Source organism: Pelophylax lessonae (genome assembly GCF_965119305.1).
Source record: "Pelophylax lessonae genome assembly, chromosome: 13".
Classification (NCBI taxonomy): Eukaryota; Metazoa; Chordata; class Amphibia; order Anura; family Ranidae; genus Pelophylax; species Pelophylax lessonae.
The window spans coordinates 17,831,253-17,857,049 of NC_138780.1; the positions used below are offsets into that span (position 1 = coordinate 17,831,253).

General features: G+C 42.6%; 1 protein-coding gene across 1 annotated transcript in view; it reads left to right on the plus strand.

Moving 5' to 3' along the window:
- INSRR (insulin receptor related receptor) overlaps window positions 1-25,797 on the plus strand; it is a gene marked incomplete at both ends in the record, with an annotated part of 134,892 nt that overhangs the window by 68,897 nt on the left and 40,198 nt on the right. The window contains 8 exons of the mRNA XM_082274828.1: window positions 1,656-1,800; window positions 4,320-4,534; window positions 7,694-7,820; window positions 9,757-9,995; window positions 10,983-11,150; window positions 16,821-17,001; window positions 18,189-18,230; window positions 22,850-23,124. Of these exons, the coding sequence (XP_082130954.1) occupies window positions 1,656-1,800; window positions 4,320-4,534; window positions 7,694-7,820; window positions 9,757-9,995; window positions 10,983-11,150; window positions 16,821-17,001; window positions 18,189-18,230; window positions 22,850-23,124 (1,392 nt within the window). The remainder of the gene's footprint in view (window positions 1-1,655; window positions 1,801-4,319; window positions 4,535-7,693; window positions 7,821-9,756; window positions 9,996-10,982; window positions 11,151-16,820; window positions 17,002-18,188; window positions 18,231-22,849; window positions 23,125-25,797) is intronic.

Here is a 25,797-nt window from a genome sequence, read left to right on the forward strand (position 1 = left end):
CGTCCAACTTGCATTTATTGCCATTTAATTGAATATCTTAGGGTAGATAAAAATGTGGTGCCTTGCATATTGAACAAGCTATTACCAAAGGCGGCATCATCCCCATTTACAACCCCCCCCCCCCCAAAAAAAAACCAAAACAAATATATAGGACTTTGTATATGCCTCCAATAGTATTAATTAAAATATATAGAATCCATTTGATGGATGATGCTCCTCTGGATCAACTGTGGGTGTAGGATTGTGTATGTGTGTGTATGTGTGTGTATATGTGTGTGTGTGTATATGTGTATATGTGTGTGTGTGTGTGTGTGTATATGTATGTGTATGTATATGTATGTGTCTATATATATATATATATATATATATATATATGTGTGTATGTATGTGTGTGTGTGTGTGTGTGTATATATATATAAAGTATTTTTTTTCTTCCTTCTATTGGTTGAACTGGATGGACTTGTCTTTTTTTTTTTTTTTTTTTCAACCAAAATTAGGGAAGGTTCAGTATTTCCTAAAAGTGATAAACCTCCATCCCTGTATCAACATAACAAGAACAAATTGCCCTGTAGGACTTTTTATGAGGTGGACACATGAATCACTAGGAGTAAAAGAACTGCATATTTATTTGGAGCATCAAAGATACTTGTTCATACAATGCATAGCAAACATGCTAATAGAGTAACCGCACTGTGTTGCATAATGAGTAGAGGCATTGTTGGAACTCGACGCGTTTCATGGGTTGTATATGCCCATTCATCAGGAGTAGATGCATAGATCTATAAAAAATGTGTAAATGCATTGGATGTTAATGGACAATATGCAGAGTGGTAGCTGGTGAGGCATGGAAATTCAAAAGAACCCACATGGGGAGAAGCCACACTTATACCGCAACTAAGACATTTATGCTGAAACAGTGCTACTATATGGCGGCAGCCTCCCCGTTTGGGGTCTTTTGAGATCCCATTCCCCACCAGCTACTACTCTGCATATTGTCCACTACCATCATATGCATTTATACATTTTTTTTTTTCAGATATATGCATCTACTCCCTGATGAATGGGCATATATGACCCATGAAACACGTTGAGTTCCAACAATGCCTCTACTCATTATGCAACATATTGCTGTTACTCTATTAGCATGTTTACTATGCATTGTATGACCCCCTACCATTTATGTATTTTCCATGTATATTTTATTTACAGTGATGAATATCTTTGATACTCCAAATGAATATGCAGTTCTTTTACTCCTAGTGACTCATGTGTTCACCTCATATACAGTTATTTTACTCCTAGTGACTCATGTGTTCACCTCCTATAAAGTCCCAGAGGTCAATTGGTTCTTGTTGTGTTTTTTTTTTTTTTTTTTTCAACTAGACTAACTATGTAATTATATTTGAGGCATATACAAAGTCCCATATAATTGGTTTTCTTTTTGGATTTTGAATATCTTGGGGTACACAGACTTTTTTTTTTTTTTTTTTTTTTTTTTAATCCCTACAAGCTCTAGTCTATTCCCGCTGTGCCAAATACAGCCCAGACAAAAGCAGTTTGACTTTTTGTGTGTGTGTGTGTGTGTGTGTGTGCGCGCATGCAAAATATAACCTAAATTAACATATTTCTAATATTCAATATATCATTTATTACAGATAACCTGGCTTTGGAGCTTCAAAGAAGTTTGGGTCGTATTGACACAATAACGGGCTTCTTGAAAATCAAGCACTCCTTTGCTCTGGTCTCGCTCTCATTTTTTAAAAACTTAAAACTCATCAGAGGAGATTTCATGGTAGATGGGTAAGAAAAAACAAAAATTATCTTCTTTCTTCTTTCTTCTTTCTTCTTTTTTTCTTTTTTTCTTCTTTCTTCTTTTTTTCTTCTTTCTTCTTTTTTTCTTTTTTTCTTTTTTTCTTTTTTTCTTTTTTTCTTTTCAACCTTACAAGCTTTCTCTCCACATGAGATGTCATGCTTTCAACCCTTCAGTTGGCATGCAAATTTGAATTTTCTGCCCTAGTATATCTAGTTGCACATAAACTTCAGTCCCCATTTAGAGGACGCTTCATTCCTCTTTTTCTATGATTAATTTTGTGAATTACTATTCACATTTTTTTTTTTTTTTTTTTTATGTTCCTAAGTCTTTAATTTCTAGTTATGAAGGCAAAAACTTGATATTGTGTATATTCCTTGTAAATGTAATTGGACCTATTTAAGCTCTTTTATATTAAAACCTACCAAGACTGCTGTTGGGTTTGAGGAAGGATTGGAAGAAAGGACATTATTCCAGCAGGGGAAGGCCTTTGACAATGCAAACAAATACATACAGTATACTTTATTGAGAAAAAAACAGAAGTTTTGTAGAGGAGAAACAAAACCCATTGTACAAAAAAAACAAGTATCGCACAATATGTAGAAAAAATGGTCCAAAATTACTAAAGGTCACTTAAAAGATAATCAATACATACAATAGTTGGAGGAAACTTCAATCAGAAAGGGGAGTTATGTGAATACATAGCTAATAGCATTGAAATTACATATGAGTGACCTAGGAAATAGAAACCCTCATAAAGGCAGTGATCCCTGTGTATAGCAGGTGAGAGATGCCATGTATGGAACCATCTAGGAGGAATAATTAAAGGAAGTACACTATATACCAAAGTATTGGGAAACCTGCCTTTACATGCACTTGAACTTTAATGGCATCCCAGTCTTAAGCCCCGTACACACGCGTCGAAAATTGGCACGGAATTTTCGTCCGACGACTGATCTGCCGATTTTCGGCTTGTTAGTATGATGCTTCCGACAACCAACTCCGACTTTCCGGCCGAAAAAAATCTGGTGTGCAGACTATAAACTTTTTGTTGGCCGTCAACACAACGGCCGATTTTCGTGCAGTCAGTACAGATTTCGACAGGGAAAAATCTGATGAGCAAGTCTGGGCATGCTCAGTGAAGAAAGAACACAAAGAAAGCAACCCAACACATGACATCACTTCTGAAGTAGAATTTTGTTGGGCGAGAAAATTTGTGTGCAATCTAGGCACATTCCAACCAACAAAACACAACTCTGGACAAAAGACGGACGATCGGTCGGCCGATAATTGTTGCGTGTGTACGAGGCTTAAGTCCATAGGGCTAAATATTGAATTGTCCCACCCTTTGCAGCTATAACAGCTTCAACTCTTCTGGGAAGGCTGTCCACAAGGTTTAGGAGTGTGTCTATGGGAATGTTTGACCATTCTTCCAGAAGCACATTTGTCAGGTCTGGCACTGATGGACAAGAAGACCTGGCTCGCAGTCTCTCCTCTAATTCATCCCAGGTGTTCTAACAGGTTGCAGTTATGCCAGGCAAGTTCCTCCACCCCAAACTCACTCGTCCATTGGAACCGGAATAGGCCATCCACAAACTCTACCCACAAAGTTGGGAGCATGAAATTGTCCAAAATGTCTTGGTATGCTGACGCCTTAAGAGTTCCCTTTGCTGGAACTAAGGGGCCAGTCCAACCCCTGAAAAACATCCCCACATCATAAGCCCCCCCACACCAAATTATTTGAACCAGTGCACAAACTAAGGTCCATAAAGGCATGGATGAGTGAGTTTGGGGTGGAGGAACATGACTGGACTGCACAGAGTCCTGACCTTAACCTGATAGAACACCTTTGGGATAAATTAGAGCGGAGACTGTGAGCCAGGCTGGATTTAAATTTGTTTCCTGCATGAAAGGATACAATTTTACATCTGCTATCCAAGATTGCAGTGTAGTAGACAGGTCTTGCATCCAATTGCGCGCTGTACCTTACTTACCTTGCAGTAAATGGGGTCTCCTGTAAGAACATAGTCATGTATTTGTCAGAGTCAGGGAAGAGCTCCAGTAGGCACTGTTTGGGGTGTACAGACCGTGGACAACCCATCTGGTCGTGCAGGAACCGCACCACCGGAAGCCAGAACCCTTGGATTTTGGAACAGGTCCATGGGAGATGATAAAATGTCTAGTGCTCATAAACACATTGGAGATTGCATGCTATACGTGGGTCGGGCTATACATATGTTGACATTTGCAGATAATGGACAGGGGTTAGATAGGCTCTGTGCATGATGTATAGCTGTGTATGGTGGACCGAAAGCTTGGAGGAAACAGATTTGCCAATCAGCTTCTGAATTCAGCTTGTTCAATTTAAGCTTTGACAAAAAAAACCCGGAAGCGAATCGGTTTCTCTGCAGAGCTGCAACAGATTTTGCACTCTCCATTTTAGGAAAACCATCCCAATAGATCCATTGTTTAATTCCAGCCTTTAACAGTTGTCCCCTTTCTCCCTCAGGAATTATACTTTGTATGTTTTGGACAATCAGAATCTTCAGCAGCTATGGGATCCTAACCACGAGAGCCTGTCCATCCCAGTTGGGAAACTGTATTTTGCTTTCAACCCCAAGCTGTGCCTGTCAGAAATTTATCATATCGAGGACCTAACAGGAACAAAAGGGAGACAGAACAAGGCAGATATCAATCCACGCACCAATGGAGATCGGGCTTCCTGTGAGTCATGTCCCACCTTCCTGCCCCCCTTTTACCACAATATAATGTGTTTAAAATCAGGTGATTTGTGTTTATTCGTGGAATCCTGCCCTGAACCACAACCAGTGTTGTCCTTAAAGGAAAAGTTTCCTGGCAAACAAGAGTTAATGCTCACCTGTCCAACATCTGTGCCACCATGTTTTTTGCTGTTTTGAAGAGCTTGGCTCCCTAGGTATTAGTGATGAGCTTGAACCCATAGCCTCTAACTTGCAAACCTGTTATTCTACCAGCTACGCCACTGAGCCAGCTGATTAACCTAAGACTTTCTCTGCCTAACTAACTTCTGTCTGAGTTTGACAGCTCTTTTATAGGGCTCTGACGTCACCAGCGCCCCATATTTTACTGCTCAGGTGCAGTGAATAAATTACGGATGTCACGTCAGAAGGGGCGGGGACAATTAATAGGTTTTGATTAAAATCCATAATATTACTTGCTGGCCAGGGTATTCAAACCCCCAGCCTCTCATTTGCTAGCCCGTTATTCTACCAGCTATGCCACCGAGTCAGCTGATTACCCGAAGACTCTCTCTGCCAAACTAACTTCTATCTGAGTTTGACAGCTCTTTTATAGGGCTCGAACGTCACCGGCGCCCCATAATCCATTGCTCAGGTACAGTGAATAAATTACCAGTCATTTATTCACTGCACCTGAGCAATGGATTATGGGGCGCTGGAGATGCCAGAGCCCTGTAAAAGAGCTGTCAAACTCAGATAGAAGTTAGTTAGGCAGAGAGAGTATAAGGTTAAACAGCTGGCTCAATGGCGTAGGTGCTAGAATAACGGGCTTGCAAATGAGAGGCTGTGGGTTCGATTCCCTGGCCAGCGGATGATTAAGAATAATTATGGATATAAAAACCTATTAAGTTAATTATGGATGCGGGAACTCAAAGTTCCCGCGAAGAAGCCCATTTGTTCACCATTCGGCGAACAGGCAGTGTTCGAGTCGAACACGAAGCTCATCACTACTAGGAATGGCTTCTGGGTCTTAGGGATGCCTTTTCCTCAGACCACGTGCTATGCAGTTCCTTCCTCAAATGCTTGCACTGTGGTTCCTTCCTCCCAACGCCCACATCGCTACTGGTTTTCAAATTTTGTACAGAACCTGTTTAGGGTGTATTTTGCTTTTGAAATAATATACTCTAAAGTATATATAAACCTAATCGGTACAGTGTTATAGAAGCTTTAAAATATAGTATAGTTAAATACTAAATAAGCCTAAACCTACTCCCATCCTCCCATTCTAAGCCTATTCTCCCTACCCTGTAAATAAAATAATTCTGTACTTACCTATGCCCAGGGTGATCCAGACCAGTCTCATGATCTCTCTAGTGTCCTCAGTTAAGAGTTGAGATAGCCGACCACTACTGCAGAACCTGGGTGCTAACGTCACCCATAGGCTTACTATGGGGCATTAGTTGTCAGCTGTCCCTCCTCTACACTGAAACTGTTTGGACCTGATCACGAGTTCAGACTGGAGCTCCCTCAGAATAGGTAAAGATCCAGATCTTTCCTTGGTCAAGGTTCACCATCTGCAAGACCTGCCCTAATGCACAATGTTCTCGTCCTTCTGAAAATATCTCTATCTCCTATGTAATGGAGATGAACAATGGCAGACCTGCTTGTTGTCCAGCCTGGCTGGCAACCATGGCACCCTTCATAGCTTCAAGAGTGGTTTTGCTTAAACTGCAAATGGAAAAAATTGGTCCAGCTGTGGATGGCAGCCAATAGGCTTCTAACTTAAGCTTGTTGCATTAAGCTTTGACAAAAGAAAAAACTTGAAGCTGATTGGCTTCTATGCAGAGCTTCACCAGATTTTACACTCTCCAGTTTTATTAAATCAACCCAAAAGTGTATTGAGCACATGTAGCCAGGTAGAGAAGTGCTATTTTATGGTTACGCTTTCAAACACCATGAAAAGACAACTAATGCCGCCATGAGTTTAGATCACACTTTAACCACTTTACCACCGGAGGATTTCGCTGTCTTACGTATGGGCCACTTTTTGCGATTCGGCACTGTGTGATTTTAACTGACAATTGCGCGGTCATGCAACGCCGTACCCAACTGAAATTTAAGTCCTTTTTTTTCCCCACAAACAGAGCTTTCTTTTGGTGGTATTTGATCACCTGTGCGTTTTTTTTTTTTTTTTTTTTTTTTTTTTTTTTTTTTACTTTTTGCGCTATAAACAATAAAAGAGAGACCATTTTGAAAAAATAACAATATTTTTCACTTTTTTTTTTTTTTTATATGAAATTCCCCCCCAAAAAAATGTAAAAATCTAAATTTTTTTGATCATTTTAGGCCAATTTGTTTTCTGCTACATATTTTTGGTAAAAAAAATCGCAATAAGCGTATTTTGATTGGTTTGCGCAAAAGTTATTGCGTTTTACTAACGAAGGGAAAGATTTCTGTAGTTTTTGGTGTTTTTTTTTTTAACAAGTAATGGCGGTGATCTACGATTTTTTTGCGAGATTGCGGCAGACAGATTGGACCCTTGACTGACATTTTTGACACTTTTGGGGTTACCAGTGACATTACTACAGTAATCAGTGCTATAAATATGCACTGTTACTGTAAAAATGACACTGGCAGGGAAGGGGTTAATTTTATTGGAGAGGGAGGGGTTAATGCATGCCTGGTGCTTACTGACGTGTGTGGGGGGAGGGGACTGAGTGACACAGGGACAGATCGCAGGTTCAGTTATGCTGAACCCTGCAATCTGACCCTGCCTGTCACTTAGGAGATCCGCCCGCTTTGTTTACACAAGCGGGCGGATCTCCAGACTCGATTCCCCGACGATCGGGGAAGAGCGGCGGTGATCACCGCCGCTCCTCCCCTGGCCCAACTCCCGCTGTGACTGAATACAGCGGGAGCAAGCCTCCGGCGGCGCGCGAGCCGCCGAGAAGGTGCAGTGTCTGGCGACGCAGGTCTATGTCGTCAGACCTACAAGAGCCACTTTGCCGCAGTAGAGCTCTAGTGAGCAGCGGTAAAGGGGTTAACCTGTAAATGGAGCACAAACCCCCAACTGATGAAACCCTTGAATCTAATCCTCCTCAGCTGATTACAATCTTTTCCTAAAAAAAAAAAAAACCCATTATCAACCAGACCATTTTAATCCTAGGCAAGACTCACGCACTGAAGTTTGTCACCAACGTAACGGAATCCGACCGCATCTTCCTAAAATGGGAAAGCTATAGGACGCCAGAACCTCGCGACTTGCTAAGCTTCATTGTTCACTACAAAGAATCGTAAGTTTGGATGAGAAATGGTAATGTAGAGCAGACTCTCTGCCTTGCTCTTTCGATTTTTCTACATGAAATTTCCCTTTTTATAGTTTGGTTTTATTTTTTCATCTAATTGTGTTTTTTTTGTCTAATGTGAACATTTAATTTTTTTTTTTCATTTTGTTGCATTCAAAGTTATTTAAACACTTACCCAAGTTTACGTATCAGAAATAATAAAAAAGAGAGAGAAACAGCAGCTAGCACAATACACTGGTTATGACATGTGACCATATAAAATACAAAATGCAGCGCTTCAAAAAAAATGTCTATACGGGAGAATTCAAAGAAAATCAAGATAAAAAGTTCAAGGGTGTATGGTTCAAATCAAGGTGCCAGTCGATCTTCCACCAAAGTGTAAAGGTCACATTAAGGTGCCAAACCCGATCATCCGCCGACAATAATGAACACGCTGACCCTTACCATATGTGATGGATCACTATTTTCATAATGGTCAAATGCTCAATGTGTGATCTAACAGGCATCACACAGCCTCTGATCTGGATCAATCGTTCCCGATCTAAGCCTATCCGCTGGATCGCCACCCCTGCCACGGGCGCCAACGCTGGATCGCCACCCCTGCCACGGGCGCCAACGCTGGATCACCACCCCTGCCACGGGCGCCAACGCTGGATCACCACCCCTGCCAATGGCGCCAACGCTGGATCAATATTCATCCCACTGACCACCAAGCATGAGGCATCATTTACTTATACTGACACTGATACCAGTTTCCCCGTAGTCTAGCCAGTCTAAAGTCGTCGTCTTACGTAGTCATTTTAATATAGCAAAGCTTGCATTTTGCAACAAGAAAATGCATCAAGTAGAAATCCTATTCTTTCCTATGTAGGTGGTTTCCATCCATGTGCTGCTGTTCACTGAGAGAGACAAAGGAAAACTCTATGGGCCCATTCACACCTACATGGTGTTCATAGTTATTGTCAGTCAGGGCTTTTTTTCTCAGACAATAGGTGCAGGAACTCCCCTTTCAGAGTCACCCCTAGTCTCCGCCCCCCCTACCCACCTCCTGCACAATTCCTTGGTTCCGCCCCCTACCCACCTCCCAAGTACTGCTCCTTTTAGAGAATACAGAACCATGTAACAATTGTGGTACTAAGTAATTGTATGGAATAGTTAATAATAACAAGAATAACAGTAAACTAGATCACATGCGCCAGCAACAATAGATCCCCTCAGCAACAATGAACCACCCGGAAGGAAATACCCCCTCCCCCAGCAACAAAAGATCTCTAGCAGCAATAACAGCTCTCCCTGCAGCCAGCACCAATAGACTCCTCAGCAGCCAGCAACAATAGACCCTCCCCCAGCAACAATGTATCACTCACAACAAAATACCCCCTCCCCTAGCAACAATAGACCCCCAGCAGCAACAACAGATTTCCCTGCAGCCAGCATCACTAGATCCCTCCCAGCAACAACTGACCCCCAGCAACAGTAGACCCTCCCCCCACCAACAATAGACCTCCTGAGCAACAGTAGACACCCCTCCCCACCCTGCAAAAGTAGATCTCCTCCAGCAACAATAGATCCCCCAGCAGCTAGCATTAATAGACCTTGAACCCCTTGCCATTACATACAGTCAGTGCAGGAGGTGCCGGAACTGCGTTCCCCCGCGTTCCCGCTGAAAAAAAGCCCTGGTCATAGTTATTGTAAAAATCCTGCTTGTGGGAGGTCAAATTAGGACCGTTTTCCCATGGTCAGGTCTTGGATGATGCTGCCCAAATATAACCAACCACTATATGAAGACCAGAGTTGAGGAACTTTCTTTCCTTCATAAATGGATTTGTGTCACATTTTGTCATGTGTAATTGATTACAGCTAGTCACATCAGTTTTCTAGCATTCAATTCCCAAGAAAACGTATCCACTGCTTTTTCGTTTAGTCCCTTTCAGAACATAACGGAACACCTGGGCCAAGATGCCTGTGGAGCCAACAGCTGGAACGTGGTCGATGTGGAACTGCCTTTAAACAATGAACAAGAACCAAGCGTCACTCTGATGAACCTGAAACCATGGACCCAGTATGCTATTTATGTCCGGGCTATCTCTCTCACCACTGCAGAGGAAGGGAGGAACTTTGGAGCACAGAGTGACGTGGTTTACATACGAACAAAGCCGGCAGGTAACCAACTCCTTAAGAACATAGTGAGCATGCGTTTAACGCCCATTTGCACAATTTTACAAACTTTTTACTTTAAAATTTTGATGACTTCAATCGATATATATATTGTGTTTGTATGTATTAGGCTTCAGGTGACCTCTCATCCACACTTTCCATGGCTAAAGCCTCGTACGCAACGAATTTCCGCCGACCGGTCGTCCGTCTTTTGTCCAGAGTGGTGTCTCTTGGTTGGAATGTGCTCTAGACTGCACACGAATTTTGTCGTCCGACAGAATTATACTTCAGAAATGATGTCATGTGTTGGTTTGCTTTCTTTGTGTTCCTTCATCTCTGAGCATGCCTAGTCTTGCTAATAAGATTTTTCCCTGTCGAAATCTGTACTGACTGCACGAAAATCGGACGTGTTTTGACGGTGGACAAAAATTTTATAGCCTGCACACCAGAATTTTTTCGTCCGAAAAGTCTGAGTCGGTTGTCGAGAGCACCATACTAACAAGCCGAAAATCGGCAGATCGGTCGTCGGACGAAAATTCCCGGCCGAATTTCGACGCGAGTGTAGGAGGCTTTAGGATACTTCCCAGACGACAAAAAAGAAAGTGTCAAATAAGGGGCAAATATAATTGTCATAGGAAGGCCTGTGCATTTTTGACCACTTGCGATTAAAGCCATACTGCAGCCATGCACCCCTAAAAAAAAAAAAGGGCGCCCCCAAAAATGTTGCACTGCTACAATTATAAAAATAAAAAAAAATCTAAGATCAAGAATAATGTTCATAGTGATGTAATTCATGGCAGCCAGTCCTATTTCAATTTTACTGAAGTCAGATTCGTAAAACACAATAGGTTTTTTGAGGTTTATTTTTTTTTTTTTTTAGGTTTTTTTCTTTCTTGCCTTAAATTATGCATGCATAAAATTAGGATTAAAGTAGGTTTTCCTTTTTATGGACTTAAAATTATTAGGATTTTGCCACTTTTTTTTTTATTGCAGCCCCAACCGTTCCCCAGGATGTTTTGATCATGTCAAACTCTTCATCCCATCTGATTGTCCGCTGGAAACCTCCAACACAACGTAATGGAAATCTCAGCTACTACTTGGTTCTCTGGCAGCAGTTGGCCGAAGATGAGGAGCTATACCATAATGACTACTGCACCAAAGGTTGGTTGGAGGGATTAACCACATTAGAGTGACTAATTAATTAACCACTTTACCACTAGAGCATTTTGCTGTCTTACGTCTGGGCCACTTTTTGCGATTCGGCGCTGTGCGACTTTAACTGACAATTGCGCGGTCGTGCGATGCCATACCCAAACGAAATTTACGTCCTTTTTTCCCCACAAACAGAGCTTTCTTTTGGTAGTATTTGATCACCTATGCGATTTTTACTTTTTGCACTATAAACAAAAAAATAGCGTTTATTTTGAAAAAATAACAATATTTTTAACATTTTTTTTATATGAAATTCCCCCCCAAAAAAATGTAAAAATCAAATTTTTTTTAAACTTTTGGCCAATTTGTTTTATGCTACCTATGTTTGGTAAAAAAATCACAATAAGCGTATTTTGGTTTGAGCAAAAGTTATAGCGTTTACTAACAAAGGGAAAGATTTCTGTAATTTTTGGTGTTTTTTTTTTAACGCGTAATGGCGGCGATCTGCGTTTTTTTTTTTTTTGCGGGACTGCGACATTGCGGTGGACAGATCGGACCCTTGACTGATATTTTTGACACTTTTGGGGTTACCAGTGACATTACTGCAGTAATCAGTGCTATACATATGCACTGTTACTGCAAAATGACACTGGCAGGGAAGGGGTTAACTTTATTGGGGAGGGAGGGGTTAAGTGTGTCACTAGAGGCGGGCTTTCTACTATTGATTGGCTGTGGCTACTAGTGTAGGAACAGTGATCAACGGTCCTACATAGTAGAACCGTCTGAACACTGTTTCTACACAGGGGAGAATGACAGGCGGCTTGTTTACATCATCTGCCTGACTTTCTCCCTCTGTACCGACGATCGGCGAGTGACTGGCGGACATCGGGTCCGCCGGTCACACGCACTAACTTCCCTGTGAACGAGCCGCGGCGGGTGCGCACTCGCCCGCTATTGGCTCACAAGGAAGTGACAGGCAAGTGACGTACCGGTATGTCACTCTGCCTGGCCGGTGCTGACCGCCGCAGTATATAGTCGTGCGGCGGTCGGCAACCGGTTAAAATCCAGTGGGAGATATCGGTGTTTCAAAAATTTTTCTTAAATCATGCAAATATATTTGTCCTCCTGGTGGTAAAAAATGTAAAAATGCATAAATACTTTCATAGGTTTTTTTTAATAACAGATAAATCCCAAAATAAGTTTTTGATGTAAAAATATACTGAAACCTCCATAACCAAAACAATCCATATTGCCCATCTTTTCCAATGATTAGTTTCCATAATATTTTCCACAAAATGACAACTGCACAGTAAAACACATTACATTTTAATGCTGGATTTACTAAAAAATAAAAAATCATGATTTTAATTTTGCTCATTGCAATCACAGTATCGTCACCGCTTACGTAAGTCGTGGTGGCTCGTTAATTTATTCGGAACTCTTTAAAACATTAAAGAATAGAAATTCTGGAAATACGATCAATGGTGGCTTTTGTCTTAAAGTTCAACAGGTACAAAGACTGTTATTTTCAAAACACAATAATTATGATGTAGGCTTGGCCCCGGCACAAAGTTATCATGTGGGCATTGGAACACGTAAAGGAGCGTGTTTACTTGCAAAATACAATCTTTGCTAGGAAGTAAAACAAATTCTGTTCAATTTGTACTGTATGGACTTGTTTCTGCTGCAAGAAAATAATCCTATTTTGGGCAGTGCCCCAACGTCACCTCTCTGTTTGGGGGACAAAGCAGCGATGAGGAACATGGGGCGCATGAACTAAACCGGGGCAGTACCTTTCTCCCTCTCTACTGGGGTAAAGCCAGACCAGAGGCACATGCAAGAAATTACTGAAAGGCTAGGCTCATATTGCACTCAACAGCTTCAGGAGTCCGACCCTTCATCTGATATGCAGGTTTTCATGGCATTAGAAACCTAGAGTGACAAAAGAAAAAGACCAAGTGGTCCATTGAGTCTGCCCCATTTTTTCATTTGAGTATATACATTTGTAGTTATATATTTGGTAGGGTTAAATAAACATATCACCGTCTAGTGTGCCACTAGTTTAAGAGCATGCAAAACCTAGTTTGGCTCAAAGTTAAGTATGAGTCATGATTTTGAAACAGGGTTTGAGTTCAGGGCTGGATGACTCATACAGGCAGGCCCCTGGTGCCTCCAACTGGTTCTGGTAAGTTGGAGAATGTTCTGGAAACTGGATGGCGGTGGCTAGAAGGGTCGTTCTGCTTACTCAGGGGAGCTTGGTCAATCCCTTGGCAGTGGGCCCTGGCAGGGTGGTTGAGCTAGCCCTTAAGTATAGGCGTGTTGTGCTGGCAGGGGGAGTTAGTGGAAGATGGAGTGCTGAGGAGTCGGTCAGTGGCCTTAAGGGTCTCTCTAAGTCTAGGGAGGCCCCACAGGCCAGAGGCTCAGGCTGGCACAGGAAGGATCCCTTCTGCAGTGAGGTGTGTTTAGGGCCACCACCTGGGAGCAGTGGGAGCAAGGAAAGGACAGCGAGTACATCAGCACATTCAAGGACGCTACAAGGGGAAACTCTGCTATATGTAGCCAGCTTTCTGGAGGGACAGTGGTTTGCTTTATCCCTTCAGCCTTATCCTGAGAGCTCTCTGGAGCTGCCAGGTGGGCTGGTAGGACCTACTAAATAGTGAAGCTGGGACCAGATCCACAGAGGGAGTGAATATACTCCTGCAAGCAGTTAATCTCAAGTGTGTGCTACTTTACAGAAGGGCCCAGGGCCCTTAGACTGTAATGGATTTTTGCTATTAATCTACAAAGGACTGTGGGTTTGTACAGAAGGAAGCAGTTCAAGATTTTTACAAAGAGCGGAATATTGTCCCAAAGTTTTGCTGCATTCATCATCCACTGGGCGTTCCCTAAATCCCTTCACCCATCCAAGTTGTTATCCCCTAATAACAAAAACCAAGTTGCGGGACTGACTTCTTGTGTCTGGCTGCAAGTAGAAAATGCGGCAGTGCAGGAATAAGCGAGTCGGTTACCAGTGGCCCCTGCGGAGGTAGTGCTACACATAGATGTCAGTCCATTCAGTTCAAACTGAGTATAGCTCTAGGTTTGTGTTTGCACCCACATACAGTTGACCAACTCAATATCTCTGCTGGAAGTCTATTTCAAGCATTAATTAATCTTTTGACAAAGAACATTTTTTTCTAAAATTAGTTTTGAACGTTCCTCCTGCTAATTTAAGATCATGTTCCTATGTTTTTGATCTTGGCTTCATTGAAAATACTGCCCTCCTGGACCTTAATTTACATGCTTGATATATTTAAAAGGTACAGTCATGTCTCCTCTTTCCCTTCTTTCCTCCAGATCTGTTCTGTCGAATCAGTATATTTTTGTAAGTGAGGCTGCCAAAACTGAACACAGGAGAGATAATAGAGAGATAAACCTATGCGCTACCAAACGAGAAAAGCAATAATGAAGAGAAATAATGATATATGGAACACCAGAAATCTGCGGCTAATTCGATAGTGTCACCACATACAAAAATAGTTATAGGGAAGGAGAGAATCAGCGGAAGATGTCTAAAATTGGTGGACCCTAGGATTCTAATGCATGAGTAAAAACATCTACAATAATAATCTTATATTAAAACATACAATGATGAAATATAAAGTGCCAAAGTGCTCAATCAAGTGCTCAAGTGCCGAATAAAAACGAGTATAAAAGTGATGATCCTTATATCACAATCTAAAATATTAAAGTAGTGGTGAAATAAAGTGAAGGATATGGTAATTGATGAAGTACAGCTTAAAGATTGCTGTATTGTAGTTGTTGTATTGTACTTTAATATTTTAGATTGTGATATAAGGATCATCACTTTTATACTCATTTTTATTCGGCACTTGATTGATCACTTTAATGATCTTATATTAAAACATACAATGATGAAATATAAAGTGCCAAAGTGATCAATCAAGTGCTCAAGTGCCGAATAAAAATGAGTATAAAAGTGATGATCCTTCTATCACAATCTAAAATATTAAAGTATAATACAACAACTACAATACAGCAATCTTTAAGCTGTACTTCATCAATTACCATATCCTTCACTTTATTTCACCACTACTCTAATATTTTAGATTGTGATATAAGGATCATCACTTTTATACTCATTTTTATTCGGCACTTGAGCACTTGATTGAGCACTTTGGCACTTTATATTTCATCATTGTATGTTTTAATATAAGATCATTATTGTAGATGTTTTTACTCATGCATTAGAGTCCTATGGTCCACCAATTTTAGACATCTTGGGCTGATTCTCTCCTTCCCCAAAACTGAACACAGTACCCTTTAATTAGGTCTTGCTAAAGATGTATATAGAGGATCAGGACCTCCTTGCTCTTTGCCCGGTGATCCCTCTAATGATCTAAAGCTCTCGATGGAGGAATCAAGACCACCTTGCTCCTACTAATGACACCTCTAGTGATGGCTAAAGAGCTATATAGAGGAATCAGGATCTCCTTTATCCCGCTGGTGACCCTTCTAGCAATTTAAAGATCTATATAGGGCATCCAAAATTGTCTTTATTGCATGTAGAATAATTAGGCAAACAATGTGAGGTAGATTATGCAATTTGCAGTGTTTTTTGAAGGTCAAAAGGAATATTTACTTTCAAGTCTTAATGTGCGGCTTGCAGGAACAATAAGAGCCCATTCACACTAGCACGACTTGTAAGGCGACTTGTGTAGACCCAGGTCACTTGGGACATAACAAAAGCAATGTTAATCAATCAGTGCCGTCTTAATTGGCACTACTGAAGTCGCTCCGACTTCAGAAAAGGGTCCTGTACTACTTTGAGGCGACCTGTGATCCGACTGTCCCATATACTTCAATGGGAGTCGCCTCCTTATTTTAATTGACACAACTTATCAGACTTTCCAGGAAGAAGAAAGAGATTAGCCAGGCATTCCCCACAGACAAAGTCGCCTGTCTCTTCAAAGTAGTGCATAAGTCTCGTCCAAGTCTCTTCCCTTCCAAGTCTCTTCCCTTCCAAGTCTCTTCCCTTCCAAGTCTCTTCCCTTCCAAGTCTCTTCCCTTCCAAGTCTCTTCCCTTCCAAGTCTCTTCCCTTCCAAGTCTCTTCCCTTCCAAGTCTCTTCCCTTCCAAGTCTCTTCCCTTCCAAGTCTCTTCCCTTCCAAGTCTCTTCCCTTCCAAGTCTCTTCCCTTCCAAGTCTCTTCCCTTCCAAGTCTCTTCCCTTCCAAGTCTCTTCCCTTCCAAGTCTCTTCCCTTCCAAGTCTCTTCCCTTCCAAGTCTCTTCCCTTCCAAGTCTCTAAAAAAGTCTCTAAAAAAGTCTCTAAAAAAGTCTCTAAAAAAGTCTCTAAAAAAGTCTCTAAAAAAGTCTCTAAAAAAGTCTCTAAAAAAGTCTCCAAGTCATGGGGCGACTTTCTGGTCGTGGTAGTGTGAACCGGCTCTAAAGGGACTTGCCATGACAAAGGAAGGAAGTTACATCATAGGGTGCATATACCGAAAAATAAGTGTAATTAAACCAATCGCCACAAAGTGGTAGCATATTTCTAAACAATGGACTTAGCAACTTGGTAAAATATAGGATATAGTCCTAGATGCAATTTAATTGCCCATACAACTATTGGAGGCAGCGCAGCTTTTTTAATGTTTTACTAAGGTTTTCTCATCCACGCTACACAGGTCTGAAGCTTCCAACTAGCAGTGCCGATACCAGGTTTGACAGTGATGATAATGACAACATGGATTCGGAGGATAAGTGCTGCCCATGTCAAAAAAATGGTGGCCAGCTATTGGACCTGGATGAGGAATTCTTTCAGAAAAAGTTTGAGAACTTTTTAAGGAACACCATTTTCATTCCCAAGTAAGTATTCCATCTGTCTTTGTTCCAGTCAATCCAAAATAGGATTTCCCGAGTTAGTTATTTAGGTATATTTAAACCCTAAGCAAAAAAATCTTGCATAGGGTTTTTAATATTGGAAGAATAGTAAGCTTCTTTTTTTTATTTATTGGAATCTGAGCGCTGACTTTCTGCTGATACACTAGTGTCTTATCGTGCAGTTGTGTGTCCCTGGAGAGGAATTGGGACAGCCCCTGATTAGGTTTAGTTTATGGACTCAATCAGCCTGTAGTCTGAAATGGAGGACAAGCCCCCCAAGGGTAATACTGCTTCTCCTGCATTGATACACAACTAATGAGTTTTCTCACCCTAGACAGAGTCCCAATTCGCTAGCGCCAGAATTTCTATGCCGAGCAAGGTAAATATTCAAGATGTTCCCCTGGTTGTCCAGATGAGGAGCCACTGCTGATGAATGACATCTTGTACCTATTCTATCAGCAAGGGAGCAACGTTTTCCTCATCCAGACAGTGAGGGAGGAACCAGATAAGAATTTTACTCTGCATGAAGACCCTGTTGCTGGCCAGCTGGTACCAGTGACAGGATTGCTGGCATGGCATGTCCCTAATGCCTCGTACACACGCATCGATTATTGGCGGGGAATTTTCGGCCAACGTCCGATCGGCCGATTTTCGGCTTGTTAGTATGATGCTTCCGACAACCGACTCCAGATTTTATTCGGCCGAAAAGTCGGTGTGCAGGCTATAAAATTTTTGTTGGCCGTCAACACAACGGCCGATTTTTCCGTCAGTCAGTACAGATTTCGGCAGACAAAAATCTGATGAGCAAGACTGGGCATGCTCAGAGAAGAAAAAACACACGGAAAGTAAACCAGCACATGACATCACTTCTGAAGTAGATTTTTGTTGGCCGAGAAAATTCGTGTGCAGTCTAGGCACATTCCAACCAACAAAACACAACGTTGCGTGTGTACGAGGCATAAGACTATCACCTTATCTGTCCTTTTGAACCTCCCTAGTATTCCTTTAAAAAGATGGCTGGCCAGTGTGGAGGCAAGTAGGTGACGGGTCAACATTTTACAGGATATGTTTTATTATTTAAGTAAAAATAACCCAAGTTTGTGATGTAACTACATAGAGGGCACCAAACATTGCAAAATGTATGCTAGTAATACTTGACTCTCTTTTTATAGGCCTCCTTGGAAGGTGACTTTAATCAACAAGAATAAATCAAGGTGAGCTAGGTAGCCTTTATATAAATCAATGTTGACCGCTTCCGTTATGGAGAGGTCTATGCAGGCTAAAGAAAAAGATCTTCTTTACCTCAATAAGAGAGAAGCTAATATAATGTCAATACTTATTGTCTGTATTGTGTTGTGCGCACTTCCTCCTCTCCATCCTGGCATGACACAGATTGTTAAGCAGAGTAGAAAAGTCTCCTAGTACATTTATGGTAGATGAGACTTTTTTTGTGCAAGTTTAGGCCTATGACCCGAGCAGGCATCGGCTTCAGTACGCAAGTGAGTCGCTCTGCTTGTGCACTGAAGCCGGTACCTACTCGGGTCAGAGGCCCCTCTCCTCTCCTCTCTAGAATTTGAACTGCTGGCCAAATGGGGTAGAGGGAGATGCAGGGCACTACAGAGCCTATTGATCAGAAGCTTCCTCCTCACCCCACTGCATAGCAGGCAACACAGAGCTGCCGATCTTCATTCCGAATAGTCCGGTATAGATATCATTCTACTTTTACCAAGCCCTGATGTAGGTGGCTCTTTAAAACCCTCGAAATATGTTGGCTTTGTGGTACAGGATTGAAACTAAAATCTAGACTTTGCATGTTCTGGTTTCCGGCACTTTCCTTGTATACACAAGTATTTATCTGATTTGTAGAATTTATATGTTGCACGCACATAAACTTTAATGGCATCCCAGTCTTAGTCCGTAGGGTTCAATATTGAGTTGGCCCACCCTTTGCAGCTATAACAGCTTCAACTCTTCTGGGAAGGCTGTCCACAAGGTTTAGGAGTGTGTCTATGGGAATGTTTAACTATTCTTACAGAAGCGCATTTGTGAGGTCAGGCACTGATGGATGGGAAGACCTGGCTACTAGCAGTCTCTGCTCTAATTTATCCCAAAGGTGTTCTATTAGTATGAGGTCTGGACTCTGTACAGGCCAGTCAAATTCCTCCACCCCTAACTCGCTCCTCCATTTCTTTTATGGACCTTTGTTTTGTGCACTGGTCCAAATCATTTGGTGGAGGGTGGTTTATGGTGTGGGGTTAGTTTTCCAGGGTTGGACTTGGCCCCTTAGTTCCATTGAAGGGAACTCTTTTTAGGCATCAGCATACCAAGGCATTTTGGACAACTTCATGCTCCTAAATTGGTCCATATTGAACCCTATGGACGGAGACTGGGATGCCAAGAAAGTTTGTGTGTGTAAAGGCAGGTGTCCCAATACATTTGGTAATAATGTATGTGTATGTATGTATGTGTGTGTGTATGTATATGTGTGTATATATATATATATATATATATATATATATATATATATATATATATATATATATATATATATATATATATATATATATATATATATATATATATATATAATGTATATCACAAAAGTGAGTAAACCCCTCACATTTTTGTAAATATTTTATTATCTTTTCATCACTGAAGAAATTACACTTTGCTACAATGTAAAGTAGTGAGTGTACAGCTTGTATAACGGTGTAAATTTGCTGTCCCCCATAGGGCCAAACACTTCTTTGGGAAAGATTCTCTGCTTACACATGAAGCCCTTGTAACACACTTCCCGAAACACAAAGGTCCCATTCTTCAACTTCCTTCAGATTAGGGATTTCCTATTGAAATCTCCTGATCCCTTTAGTTGGTACAGGGATCCCACTCCATTTGAGTCCTTGTGTGTCCAAAAGGAACCCCAACGCCATTTGATCTCGACCATTTATTCCATCCTTTTTCACCTGACAAGCCCCAAGGAAAAATAAACAAAATGCTCAATGGGAGGCTGACTTGACCCTTGACTTATCCGAGACCGACTGGGGACGATTTTATACTCCTATCCACAAGGGCTCCACAAATGTTTTTGCCCAAGAAAACGGGATCAAGGTTTACACCAAGTGGTACAGAACACCTGACAAATTACATAAAATTTCTGTAAACATTTCGTCCATGTGTTGGCGTTGTCACCAACAGATTGGCTCCCTCCTACATATCTGGTTGGATTGTGCTCTTATCCAACCCTTCTGGCGTGAAATTCATTCCTACATCGCCCTCATCACCACCTTCATGCCTGACTTTACCCCGGCCCAGTACCTCCTCCCATCACACCTCCCTACCACAGTCAACTGGGAAATCGCTCATACTTCACTTAATCAACGTGGCTAAAATGTGCATCCCTTGCAGATGGCTTTCCACCTCGCCCCCTTCCATATCGGAATGGCTCAAATGGGTCAATAAAGTCGCTGACATGGAAGATCCAATGCATCAAGCCAAAGACTCCCCTGATAAATTCTATAAGACATGGGCCACCTGGTTGGAGTTCACTCATTCTGATGACTATCGCAAATTAATGGACCGCTCCACTCTTACCTCTGCCCCCTACTGCCATTAAACGTTGACGACACACTTCGCAATTGACTCTCTTGCACTTATGTAGACCTTATCTTTACTTAAACCCCTGATGCATACCCCCCCCCAAACACCTCCCTATCTCCCCCCCCCATCTCTCCCCCCCCCCTTTTTTTCCCCCTTTCTCCCCCCTCCCTTATCGCCCCCCCCCCCCCCACATACTGTTCCAACTCCCCATTACACACCCATCTAGTCCAACAAATGGCCAATCTCCAGCCTAAATAACCACAGTCCCTGTGCGCCTATCTGCATAGGCCTTGGACCTTCTTCACAACTTCCATCTATAACCCCAACCACCCGCTGCCACAATGGGCAACTCGAACCTCATTAGGTGGCCGGCTCGCTGATTCGGACACAGCTTGATCCCTTTGGGGTGTCCAGTCCGCGGGCGGGCGGGCAATCATGTTACAGAAGCATAACACGCTCCGTTTGTGCCTTGTTGCTATTTTCTAGGCTGGGATCACGTGAACCATGTAAACCTATTTTTTTTTAGCGAACCTATTTCTGCCATGGTTTTGTTTAATGCACAGTTGTCACGCAAATTTCTTCTTCTGTATGTAACTGTTCACTTATGTGTACATTGTTCATTCTTTTAAAATTACCAATAAAACTTATTAAAAAAAAAACAAATTTGCTGTCCCCTCAAAATAATTCAACACACAGCCATTAATGTCTAAACCGCTGGCAACAATAGTGAGTACACCCCTAAGTGACAATGTCCAAATTGGGCCCAATTAGCCATTTCCCCTCACTGATGTCATGTGCCTCATTAGTGTTACAAGGTCTTAGCTGTGAATGGGGAGCAGGTGTGTTAAATTTGGCGCTATCGCTCTCGCTCTCTCCTACTGGTCACTGGAAGTTCAACATGGCACCTCATGGCAAAGAACTCTCTGAGGATCTGAAAAAAAATTGTTGCTCAATATAAAGATGGCCTAGGCTTTAAGAAGATTGTCAAGACCCTGAAACTGAGCTGCAGCACGGTGGCCAAGACAATACAGCGGTTTAACAGGACAGGATCCCCTCAGAACAGGCCTCTCCATGGTCGACCAAAGAGGTTGAGTGCACATGCTCAGCGTCATATCCAGAGGTTGACTTTGTGAAATAGACGTATGAGTACTGCCAGCATTGCTGCAGAGGTTGAAGGGGTGGGGGGTCAGCCTATCAGTGCTAAGACCATACACTGCATCAAATTGGTCTGCATGGCTGTGGTCCCAGAACGAAGCCTCTTTTAAAGATTATGCACAAGAAAGCCCTCAAACAGTTTTCTGAAGACAAGCAGACTAAGGGCATGGATTACTGGAATCCTGTCCTTTGGTCTGATGAGACCAAGATAAACTTGTTTGGTTCAGATGGTGTCAAGCATGTGTGGTGGCAACTAGGCGAGGACTGGAGTACAAAGCATGTGTTGCTTCCAAGCATGGTGGTGGAAGTGTCATGTTCTGGGACTGCATGAGTGCTGCCGGCACTGGGGAGCTACAGAGGGAACCATGAATGCCAACATGTACTGTGACCTACTGAAGCAGAGCATGATCCCCTTCCTTCGGAGACTGGGCCACATAGCAGTATTTCAACATAATGACCCCAAACACACCTTCAAGACGACTGCCTTGCTAAAGAAGCTGAAGGTAAAGGTGATGGACTATCCAAGCATGTCTCCAGACCTAAACCCTATTGCGCATCTGTGGGGCATCCTCAAACAGAAGGTGGAGGAACGCAAGGTCACTAACATCCACCAGCTCCGTGATGTCGTCATGGAGCGGTGGAAGAGGACTCCAGTGGCAACCTGGTGAACTACATGCCCAAGTGGGTTAAAGCAGTGCTGGAAAAAAATGGTGGCCACCCAAAATATTGACACTTTGGGGCCAATTTGAACGTTTTTCAATTAGGGGTGTACTCATTTTTGTTGCCAGCGGTTTAGCCATTAATGGCTGTGTTGGATTTATTTTGAGGGGGGACAGCAATTTTACACTGTTATACAAGCTGTACAATTTTTTTATCCATCTATCAATCTATCTATCGATCTATTACCTCCCCTCTCGCTGTCAGGGATTTCTAACTGGACTATATGCATAATAAATACATAGCTGAAATAGGTCTGTTTTGATTTTTCTAAATACTCTACTCTTATTTGCTTCCAATTTAAAATATAAATATTAACCTGTCTGACATACTGATAACTGTAGAAATGTAAATGTCTTTGCAGGTCTCCTAAAAGGAGAAGAGATGTATTGGGGTTGAGTGGAGATAGTCAAGGAAACACTTCATTCCCAGAAGGAACTGTCAGTCATACCATCAACAACACTGGCACAGATTTCAAGCCTTACACTTATAAGGATAAGATCTTCCGTGAAAGAATGGTCATACCTAACCTCAGACATTTCACAGAGTATCGGATTGACATCCATGCCTGCAACCACGCAGCAGACACGGTTGGGTGCAGCGCTGCAACTTTTGTATTCGCTAGAACAATGTCGGACCGTAAGCATTTTATTTATTTTATATTTTGAACTCTTCATGGTAAAACACATGATTTAGAACTCCACTAATGACTGTATTTGTCAGTTAAAAAATAAAAAAAAAAAAGCAAAGCTGCTTATGGCACGATCTCAATACAATTGCACATGCCAAAATACCCAAATTAACAAAATTATAAAGGCAACACTTTTTTGTTTTTTGTACCCATTTTTAATGAGCTGAACTCAAAGATCTTTTTCTATGTACACAAAAGGCCTATTTCTCTCAAATATTGTTCACGAATCTGTCTAAAGCCTCGTACACACGCACCGATTGTTGGCCGACCGATCGGCCGTGTCTTGTCCAGTGTTGTTGTGTTGGTTGAAATGTGCTCTAGACTGCACCCGAATTTTGTCGGCCAACAACAACCGACTTCAGAAGTGATGTCATGTGATGGTTAACTTTTCTTCTCTGAGCATGCCCAGTCTTGCTCAACTGATTTTTGTCTGCCGAAATCTGTACTGACTGAGGAACAATCGGCCGTTCTGTTGACGGCCAACAAAAATTTTATAGCATGCACACCAGATTTTGTTCGGCCGAAAAGTCGCAGTCGGCTGTCGGAAGCATCATACTAACAAGCCGATAATCGGCCGATCGGACGGCGGCCGAAAATTCACGGCCAACAATCGGTGCGTGTGTATTGGCGCTTTTCCACTGCATGGAACCGTAACGGTTCAGCACGCTTTTGTGCTTTTCCACTGCTGGTACCGCATGGTGTCGGAACAGTTCGGTACGGTACGGTATAGGTTTGCTTTTCCACTGCATGGAACCGAACGGTACGGCTCTGAAAAAACAGTACCTACTCGATTGTGGTTCCAACAGGTACCAAACTGGTACCATATCCCACAATCCTTTGCATGCAGTCACTACTAGCCACTGATTGGTCAGAGAATCCCACCCACCCCATTGTTATCCCACCCACTTAACTTTAGTACTACTTTAGTGGAAAAGCAAACCTATACCGTACCGAACCGTTCCAAGCCCGTACCATGCGGTACCAGCAGTGGAAAAGCAAACCGGGCCAAGCAGGGCCGAGTAGAGCCGAGCCGGTACTTGCAGTGGAAAAGTGCCATATGAGGCTTTAATCTGTGTTAGCCCTTCTCCTTTGTTAAGATAATCCATCCATCTCACAGGTGTGGCATATCAAGATGCTGATTAGACAGCATGATTATTGCACAGGTGTGCCTTGGGCTGGCCACAATAAAGGCCACTCTAAAATGTGCAATTTTACTGTATTGGAGGGGGGTCCGAAAACCAGTCAGTATCTGGTGTGACCACCATTAGCCTCACGCAGTGCAAAAGTTCTTCTTCGCAGAGAGTTGATCAGGTTGTTGTGGCCTGTGGAATGTTGGTCCACTTCTCTTCAATGGCTGTGCGATGGTCCACTTCTCTTCAATGGCTGTGCGAAGTTGCTGGATATTGGCAGGACCTGGAACACGCTGTCATATACACCAATCCAGAGCATCCATACATGCTCAATGGGTGACCTGCCCAATGAGTATGCTGGCCATGCAAGAACTGGGATGTTTTCAGCTTCCAGGAATTGTGTACAGATCCTTGCACCATGGGGCCATGCATTATCATGCTGCAACATGAAGTGATGGTCGTGGAACAATGGGCCTCAGGATCTCGTTACTTTATCGCTATGCATTCAAAATGCCATCCATAAAATGCACCTGTGTCCGTTGTACATAACATACACCTGCCCACACCATAACCCCAACGCCACCATGGGCCATTTGATCCACAACATTGACATCAGCAAACCACTCGCCCACATGATGCCATACACACTGTCTGCCATCTGCCCTGTAGAGTGAAAATTGGGATCCATCCGTGAAGCGAACACCCCTCCAAAGTGCCAGACGCCACCGAATGTGAGCATTTGCCCACGTTACGACGACGAACTGCAATCAGGCCGAGACCCCGATGAGGAGCATGCAGATGAGCTTCCCTGAGACGGTTTCTGCAGAAATTCTTTGGTTATGCAAACTGATTGTTGCAGCAGCTGTCCGGGTGGCCGGTCTCAGACGAACTTGGAGGTGAAAATGCTGGCTAGGGAGGTCCTGGGCTGGTGTGGTTAGACGTGGTCTGCAGTTGTTAGGCAGTTTGGATGTACTGCCAAATTCTCTGAAACTCCTTTGGAGACGGCTTATGGTAGAGAAACGAACATTCAATTCACGGGCAACAGCTCTGGTGGACATTCCTGCAGTCAGCATGCCAATTGCACTCTCCCTCAAAACTTGCGAGATCTGTGGCATTGTGCTGTGTGATAAAACTGCACATTTTAGAGTGGCCTTTTATCGTGGCCAGCCTAAGGCACACCTGTGCAATATTCATGCTGTCTAATCAGCATCTTGATATGCCACACCTGTGAGGTGGATGGATTATCTCAAGAAAGAAGTGCACACTCATGCCCCGTACACACGTTCAGATTATCGTACGACAAACCTCGCTTTCGACCTAGTCTCACGATAATCGGATCGTTGGTACACAGCTTTCAACAGCCGATCACGACAGTTGGTCCAACAAAATACGAAGGGACGAACCTGAAAACTTCTGTCGTACGACATCTTCTCGAACGATAATCGTTTTCGTCAGTACAGTATTCGTACACTAAAAGTCGATCGACAAATA